The following is a 9416-nucleotide window of genomic DNA, read 5'->3' on the forward strand; positions in this document are numbered from 1 at the left end:
TTATTGCAGAGAATAAAGGTGGTTGTCTAGACTCTAGATAGGTCTTAATCTGTGGTCAGCATTTGACTGAAGATGCTCAATTGTGAGTTCAAGTTCCTGAAGAAAGCTAAAGGTCATCAAGTATTCACAGTATTCCCCAAATATAGTTGGGATAACAACTCTTAATATATCAATTTGTCAGGAAGAATACTACTACTGTACATCTAGAAAGATAGAAATAAAAGTTAGGCTCGGCTATGCTGAACAAAAGTTAGGCTTGCAGAAACACAGGCTTCCATCGAACACAAAATCTTGGTTACTTGTGATGGTTCGTGGAGCTTATGTTATGCGTAGAAGCTTTAATCTGGTCCTGTGGTCTTCATTTGTTGCCAATGTAGCCACATAAACTCTAGTGTCCTTGTTCTGGACATCATGTGAACATCCGGCAAAAACAGGAGAACATTCAACAACAATTAGCCGATCTACAAGCTCACAACATGTTGCGATATGATGTCGCAGAGCTATCAGATTTGGTGGAGGGGAGTCAGGGGACCCAGTACAGACCCCTGGGGTTCTCCAGTCCCATGTTGATCAACATGGGTCTTAGTGGTTAATATCTACACTTGAACTTGTCTTTAACGGTCACCTAACGGCCACCACACATAGCTCTGTTGTGTCTTCCACCTACAGTATAGACACACCCCAACGCTGCCCTTTTGTCTGCTTCCCTTCACCTGTTTCAAACAAACAACTGTAAGGGAAATGTAGTCCTGCAGTCCTGCCTAATGTGTCCAGTTGCATTTGGACATGGTTAACGAAGTATGGTCAAATCGCTAGGATTGAGGGTGCTGATGGCCAAGTGGTTAAAGGGATAGTTGACTTAAATTCATGGATCCTAATATGACCAGCAGTTGTTAATGGTTATCTGCCTAGATCGACAAGACTCATTTTGAGCTTGTGGATCTGCGTTTTTTTTATGGTTTTGTGTGGCGCTGTAGTACGATAAAGTAGACATTAAAGGTTTAGTTCAGATTTTTGGACTTAAAGCTGTAGGAAATACATACTGCCATTAATTGATTTCCTGAGTCCCGTGGTGGTAGTTATGGTCTTGTTTTGGTGAATAGTAGTTTCGGTCATTTTGTGGGGGTCTGGGGGTGGTGGTCACGCATACAAAAAGAATCATCCACAAAACTAGCATCATTTGTATTGTTGACCTAGTTCTACCATATAGTGCAACTTTCGTTCAACTTGGAACTCTCTGTCACATGGAACTATTTGTTGTGTCCGGTATCACTATGCCAGCAGCTGCTCAAAACCAAACCCTTTGGATTTACATATAAATCATCACTTGCACAAGCAGATGGGTGGAAAGGTTCAGTTACTGTTCCACTCAACATTAGAAATGTCTCCATGGCTGATCTAAAGTCACTTTCTTTTATTATTGTTATGATTGTTAGTGCTTGACATGGCGGTGCCAGCCCTTCTGGAAATGGATTAGAATTTGTTCTAGATGGTTTGCTGTGAAGTCAGTGAGTCACACTAAAGTGAACTAATGGTGTAATAGGCAGAAAACTACCAGGCAGGCAGGTGAGATGTGAGAACACCTTGCTAATGAGGGTAAGTGTTCAAAATAAAGTGACTATTGACTGTATGTAATGTATGCTTCATATCTGTGTAAAGGAATGGACAGCCAAGAACACCAGTTGATTTGTATAAAAAAATATATAACATTTAATTTTCAGCTACAAAAAAAACATGTAACATTTTGGTCACACTTCTCAATAAAATATTACAAAATACTGTCAACAAAAAATACACTATCGATACATTTCGAAGCAGAGAACGAAATAGGACATTTTGGCCTTTTAAATTAACTTAAAAGCTGTACAAATATACACAAACATTTACAACATCAACAATAGAAAAAGGAATGAAATCACAATTCTTCCAGTCTTTTTTTTCTCGTCTGTCTTCCTCTTTCTGACCTGAATAAAAGTCAACATCAGTTACATATATATATTTTTTTAATCTGTTTTTCTTCCTACTCTCAGTGCCGTGGCAAAGCATGCCCACCATGTCTCTGTAATGAATACTCAAGTCGCACGCTGAAAAAAGCCGATCTACCAGCGTGGTGAGCTTGTAGATTGGCCATTTTCGGTCTTAAAATAAATCAGGTGTATCCTACACACCCAGCACACACACGCTCCCGCGCACACACACAGACACACACACACACACACACACACACACACACACACACACACACACACACACACACACACACACACACACACACACACACACACAGCCCTCTCACTTCACCTCTCCCTGGGCGGAAACCCTGACCTTCTTTTCACACTGCGAATTGAGAAAACAACATAGACATGGAGGACAAGGCCAACATTCAGGCCTGTGCTAATAAAGACAGACAGACAGACACACACACACAGTCACACGCACGCACGCACGCACACATGCACACGCACGCACACACACACACACACGCGCATACACAGGACACATTCAGACCTGTTTGAACAGGGGAACACTGGCCTGGCTGTGGACCGCCACATTCCCTCTGCAGCTGCTTACAGTGTGCAGGTCTGGTCTTTATTTTATTTATTTTGTGGGCGGGGGGGGTTAGGCCTCAGTTATACTTATTGGCGTGCCGTTGTCGTGCTCAGTAAATGGCAGATCTACAAGCTCACAACGCGTCACGAGACGTGATGTGATGTGAGCTTGCATATCTGCTATTTACAGAACGCAACATCAGTATATGCAACTTAAGTATAAATCAGGCATTAGTCAGCTCCCTCCTTTAAAAAAAAGGAGAATGGACAGGTTTAACAGGGACATGGACACAGACAGACAACAGGACATTAACCACTTGAACCCTTTTGGTTTGGTGTACTAGATAGAAGATCTAGTATTGAACCTTGGGGGGGGGACCCCAGTCAACTAACTATATAGGGTTTAAGTGGTTTAAAGGATGGGTGGTGGGGGGTGGGGGGGGGTAGACAACCCGACAGCAGGTTTTGTCCCCAAAAGATAAAATAGAAGTTATAGTGCAGGATTCACTTGGAGCTGCCAGGCAGCCCTTTGTCTGGACTCTATAACAGAGGCCGGTCGCACCGGCCATTCAAGCACACCGACACATAGACATAAGTGTCTGGACTTCTGGAACGTGTGTACAATGAGAAAAATAAAATAAAAACAAAACAAAAAAAGTCATTACTGAGCTGCAAAATGAGATGGAGTTCTGTTGTGATTCAAGTCAAGAGCTCTCGTGGACTGGACGGAGGGTTCGGGGAGGAGGAGGTGCACGTTTTTTTTCGCGGGTGACGCCGCTCACGCCATATCTCCCATCATCTTCTTGTAGTACATGGACTCGAAGATGTCGTTCTCGCCGGGGCAGTTGTGGTGGCAGGCGCAGGACTTGATGAACATCATGTGCTTCTTCATGACCTGCCCGTCGGGGCACTTGAACTCCATGGGCAGGGTGGTGGTCCTGTGGGGGGTGCAGCAGCGGCCGTCCAGGCACACGCCGCAGAACTTGGGCCGGTAGGACTTGGTGGTGGTGCAGCCGGAGATCTCGAACTTCATGGGCTTGGACAGGCGGGGGGTGCGGATGCACTTCTTTCCTTTCTGTTGGGGCGAATGAGCGAGAAGGGGGACACAAACGTTAAGCAACAGGATCATTTTTTTATTTGCTTAACACCTAATTAAAACAGTATATACTTTGGTTTAGGTATAGTGAAAACAGCCCGATCGACAAGCTCACGTTTTGCGTTGCGATTGCATTATGAACTTGTGAATTGGCTATTTCACTGAATGTTTTGCCTATTGTTTCCGCCTATTGTCCCTTGTGTGTGAAGCTTTAACCCATTCTGACCGGGCACCCATTTTGGTGTCGGCATCATGTCATGCTTTAGCTATTGAAAAATAGCAGATCTACAAGCTCATATCGCGCCACCGAGTGGCGCGATATGAGCTTGTAGGTCTGCTATTTTTGAAGAAATCGAAGAACGACTGACATTTTTAGAATCTGATCTCAGGTCAGAATGGGTTCATCAGACCAGTGTGTGTCCGGCGGAAACCTCGTATGAATCTGATCTCAGGTCAGAATGGGTTAAGACGTTGACTCACCCTGATACTCTGCTCCAGGTGTGATTCACAGGGCCGGACCATGCAGAGGCGGCTCTGCTTCTCCAGGCGGCAGTCCCGGTTGTCGTTGGTCACCCTGGTGGAGATCCCCAGCCCACAGGTCTTGGAGCAGGCGCTCCACTCCGTAGTCTGGACCAGACAGTTCTCTCTCATCATGGACGGGTCCGGGCCATAGGTCTCTTCCTCTCTGTAAGCTGGAAACACCACGGGAGGAGAAACAGGCCAATTAGAACCGCTCTTACTATGCCAAAACAATGTACAAATAATCATGATAGTAATCATCATCATTATCGTCAAACGAGAATAGTGTCTAGTGTCTACTATGGTGAACGTGAAGGTGGAAAAAGAACACGGGGAATTTGTCAATTCCTCAATGGGAATTGAGCTAATTCGTCAGTGAATTATCCAATTCACCTTTTCACATTCACCATGACATAAAAACCAACAACAGCATATACAGTAAGCTATAAGACTCACCGGCCAAGGCAGAGCCCATGAAGCTGTGTTGATACGGGGAGTCACACACCCACTCCTCGCAGCACTTCCCCGGGACTTTGACCCGTCTGGGCATGGGGCAGTCGGGGCTGGGCAGCCTGACGTCCATGGAGCAGAGGGGCACGCAGCCCACGGCCCCGTCCATGCAGGTGCACTGGTACTTGCAGCTGCTCTGAAAGCTCTCGCCGCTCTTGTACACCATGCCTCCGAAGACGCACGTGGCACCGTCTTTAGCTGTGGGAGGACAAAGGGGGGGATGAAGTCAGGATTCGGTCCATATACAGTCCATACTGTACAGTGTGCAAGCATGCAATGTATACCGTACTGTAATCCCCTTGAGTAAACCAATTCAGCAAGACACAGTAAAATCCTCTGTGTTAGTTTATCCTTTTGTACACATGTAACCTAAATGGAGCATTAACTAGTCTGTTTGGTTCCATTTGTACGTTCTCTGAGTTAACACATTCTGAACGGGCACCCATTTTGGTGTCAGCATCATGTTATGCTTTAGCTATTGAAAAATAGCAGATCTACAAGCTCGTATCGCGCCACTCGGTGGCGCGATACGAGCTTGTAGGTCTGCTATTTTTGAAAAATCGAAGAGCGACTGACATTTTTAGAATCTGATCTCAGGTCAGAATGGGTTCATCAGACCAGTGTGTGTCCGGCGGAAACCTCGTATGAATCTGATCTCAGGTCAGAATGGGTTAAATTACTGTGCATGCGTGCTCGAGCAAAATGGTCGTTGTCGAGCGGAACTAACCTGTGCAAACTCCGATCCGCCTGTTAATGGGGGAGCCAAAGTCACAGTAGAGGCCTCTGTGCGGGTCACAGATGTCCCTCTCGGTGCAGAGCTCTCCCATCTGCTTGGCGCACACCCTGCAGCAGCCACAGCTGTCCAACACCATGCTGACCCCCAGGGGACACTGCGGAGGAGAGGACGGACACACACACTGGCCACTGCACTCCTGAGCCGAGGCCTGGACAGAGAAGAGACACGCTTAGAGTTAGATGGAATGTTCATGAGTTGTGTCATAGTAGTGTACAGTAGTTACACACACACACACACACACTTGAGCAGCCCAGCATTAAATGCATATAGTAGACACGTGCTTAGTTAAATCTCCACATTAACACAGAACACAATGAAATGCATTTACAGTTCCGTTCTGTTTAGTTATGTTCCTCTTGACAACTAGATTAGATTGACGGTATTCCTTTTCATTGCCCATGTTTGTCTGACTTAGACACAAAAAAAAGCACTATATTTCTTTGGGCTTACCATGTAGGAGAGCATGATGCACAGGAAAGGCAGCAACATCATTTTGTTCATTCCAGCAGACATTTTCTTTTACAAAAAAAAAAAAAGAGTCTTCAGATTTCTTCCAAAAGTCTTCCTTGGATTTGGAAAGTCTTCCTTTTAGTCTCAAGCGTTTTGAGCCTGTCGAGCCTTGTGGAGTTTAGTTTAGTTTCTGATCAAGCTGATCTAGTTGTCAATTTGTTTTCGTAGTGCTTTTCTCTGTAGCTCTAGTCGTAGTCGTCCTTATTTCTTTTCTTTGTTTCTTGGTCAAAGCTAGAGTTTAGCTTCAGTAGAGGAGTTGCCGTTGTACTGAATTCTGACTGGGGAGCTTTGCCCCCTTTATAGTCCCTGGCTGAGGTGGTACGTCACTATGGGGGCTGAATGGAGAGTCGGCCCTAGACAAACATGAACATAGTTGGCATTCTTTCCTCGCTTCCTGCCCTCAGCTCCAGACATCCCACATTCCTGCCGTCTGAAGGCTGTGCTTCGCTGCGTGGCCAAACAACACACACTCTCTCTCTCTCTCTCTCTCTCTCTCTCTCTCTCTCTCTCTCTCTCTCTCTCTCTCTCTCTCTCTCTCTCTCTCTCTCTCTCTCCGCTCACAGAGGCTTTCATCTGGAAGGGTAGGTTGAGTCTGGTAATGGGACCCCACACTGGGAATTCCAGATCACTGACTTCACAAACAGACAAGCCGGGATCTATAAATATTAATTCAAGAAAGATTATTTTCTCACAACACACACATTCTAAACTCTGAGGGTGTACTAAAAAAATGTAACCCAAATTTGGTTTTTACCCTACAAATGGATAAATTAACACATGGAAATGAACAGGTGTAATGGTTTTCTTGATGTGCTGTGGGGGGGGATGTGTGCATGATGTGGCTGATGTGAATGTATCGCCATTCCTCAAGAGCACACAAACACAAAATTCCATCTCTGATTTTTTTGTTTATTATTTCTCTTTTCTTTTTTTTCCAACAGTAAATAACTGTGTTTTAGGAAAGCATTCTTTGGCCAGGAGCCAGACAACACATGAAATTCATCCGGTCACCTTTAAGTTCAACTGGCTACTGTACTGCAGTGACGTAGTGTGCATTCCTGTGCAATGAGATCAGTGGCTGAGCTAAAGAGATAACCTGTAGCTATGAATATTACAGCCGGTCATTTCCTTATGACATAATATCATCTCTGTCGGCTGAAAACCTCATACAGTATTTCCAAAAACTCCTGCTTTTCAGGATTCCGTCGCTTCGAGTCACGTTTCAGGTTTGTAAGATCTGCTACTTTTGATGCTTTTGTGTGATGCTGTAATATGATCATGTTTTGTAGGGCATAAACAAAAATTAAAAACACAAAAAGTTAGAATATGGAGGTAAGAGGTGCCCAACAGCAATGATTATGGTACCACCTTATTGATGAATGACGTATCGGAATCACAAATACCACAGTCAAATTAACAGTATATATCAACATCTACAAAGTATGTACTTATATTCATTGATTTGATTTGAAATACTTTTATTTAGAGGGGGGGGGGGGGGGGGGGGGGGGGGGTTCTGGCTCAAAACAAGTGCTCTGATTTGCCTGTGGACTGTGATGTAAAAGTCCACAAATCCCATATATGACATAACAATTTGCCAGCAGATGTCACTGTTGAGGGATTATGCCTGTTTTCATTGCAGCTCAAAAGACTTCAGAACACACAGAAAATCCACTGAATGTTTAAAGTTCAGGTTGTGTGGGTGTAATTGAGGTCATAAAACCTAAAAGAAAAACGAAAATAAATGTCATGAAACCTTTATAGAAACTGACTCAAAGATCTTTATGTCTGTTTGTTTTTGTTTGTTAATTAATATCAAATGTCCCTACCAGACAGAGATTAAACACAATGATTTTCTTTATCAGGCTGACTATTCCTAAATATTATTACTGAAACCTAAAATGTTGTGAATTATCTTGACCGGATTTCTTACTGTACATATAGCATTACAACCATAGACTGTAAAAAATATGGACAAAGCGTTCCCCGGGTCTAACATGAACGTAAAATGAAGCCTGTAATAATATGCTAATTCCTGATGTAAGTCGCCATCTTTTGGTACCAGCTGGCCATTGGCTGGCTCCGTTTTGTACCAGCTGGTCATTGGCTGCCCAGACAACGAGGCGGGACTTCCCCCCTTCTTCTCCGTTGGTTTTTATTTTGACTCGAGTGGGAGGAGAAGACTCTTGAGTGGGAGGGGAATCCCGATCATAGACTGTAACGGTAGCCACGCCCCTCAGAACATACGCGACTTTATGGTCATTTTTTTAATTAATGGGACCATAATTTTCCAAAAAGAATATTATGACATTAGAAATGAGACTTTAAACTAGTGACTGGAAGAAGAAAGTATTCATGACCATGTTTATTAAGGTAATACAGTCTAGGTGAAGTTGGGCCAAAATACATGGGCCTCTATGGAGCTATGGGGCTTTTTGGGTCCAGTCCAGCGCCACAACAGGCCATTATATGAACTACCGATTTCAAATGAGGCTTCACGAAATATCTGGCTGACTGCCCCCCTGGTTACAACCCCCCTCCTATACTTCAGTTGTCGGAGTCCTCCAGAGCTCAATACGAGACCCCTCCTGTTTTTGCTCTGCACTAAATATCTCCACGAAAACATAGCAGATCTACAAGCTCACAATACGATGTGTTGTGATCGTGTAGATCAGATATTTCGCTGATCAGGATTCGAACCCACAACACGCTGTCAAGCAGATTTACCAGCCTAAAGGTGCCTGGACCCATAGGCTGGCCCGGGCCCTCTCTTTTTGTCCTTTTTAATAATCTGGGGACCCCACAAAATAATTTGCCGACCCCACGAGGGGTCGCGACCCCCAGGTTGAGAACCCCTGGGTTAGGATAGCATTCCTTGCCCTATTTTCAGATACGAGGTCCTCCCCGACAGGAGACAACGCCTACAGGTTGGGTCCAACAGAAACAACTGACTGTTCACTTCCACCAAGGGGTGTTTCACTTGAAAACAATTCCTGGGCTCATGTTCACGTCGACTCAGACGTCTGTGTGCACCGCAGACACTTTGTGCGTTTTGCTTGATTCATTATTTAGATATGAGATATTGATTTGTTCAGACATGTCCCACTCCGATAGAAGGCCACAGGCTCCACGTGAACCGCGCTAGACTCAATGAAAACACGTGTCCCTCCCTGGTTCTGGGGACTGATATTGACCTAAATTAATGCACGAGACCGTCACTTTGCTATTCATTCAAAAAAAAGAAATCACACACGCGTGAAGTGAGGGGCGCTCTTATCATCGTACTTCATCGATCATCTCATTCCGGCCAATCACAATAATTGGCCAGAATGAGATTTCCTCACCTTCGTCTTCAACGTTTGTGTTTACGCAAACCCTCAAAGCTGGCCGTTCGTTGTCAACGGCATTACATTTTTGTGCGTGCACAAACCCCTCA

At 44.6% G+C, this 9416-nt stretch overlaps 1 protein-coding gene across 1 annotated transcript; it reads right to left on the reverse strand.

Moving 5' to 3' along the window:
• Nucleotides 1-1694: 1694 nt before the first annotated feature.
• On the reverse strand, nucleotides 1695-6233 carry ccn2a (cellular communication network factor 2a). The gene is made up of 5 exons (XM_083790117.1): nucleotides 5921-6233; nucleotides 5402-5618; nucleotides 4621-4872; nucleotides 4126-4337; nucleotides 1695-3624 (listed from the first exon to the last, which is right to left on the reverse strand). The coding sequence occupies exons 1-5, from the start codon at nucleotides 5981-5983 to the stop codon at nucleotides 3328-3330; spliced, it is 1041 nt and encodes a 346-aa protein (XP_083646243.1). The 5' UTR covers nucleotides 5984-6233; the 3' UTR covers nucleotides 1695-3327.
• Between the last annotated feature and the right edge of the window lie 3183 nt (nucleotides 6234-9416).

Source organism: Protomyctophum parallelum, assembly GCF_964188405.1.
Source record: "Protomyctophum parallelum genome assembly, chromosome: 19".
Lineage (NCBI taxonomy): Eukaryota > Metazoa > Chordata > Actinopteri > Myctophiformes > Myctophidae > Protomyctophum > Protomyctophum parallelum.

Coding starts and splice junctions, on each gene's coding strand:
- ccn2a (XM_083790117.1), bottom strand. CDS start 5,983: ATGTCTGCTGGAATGAACAAAATGATGTTGCTGCCTTTCCTGTGCATC. Junction 5,619..5,920: donor GCATCATGCTCTCCTACATG/GTAAGCCCAAAG, acceptor TTCTCTGTCCAG/GCCTCGGCTCAGGAGTGCAG. Junction 4,873..5,401: donor GCGGATCGGAGTTTGCACAG/GTTAGTTCCGCT, acceptor GTCCTCCCACAG/CTAAAGACGGTGCCACGTGC.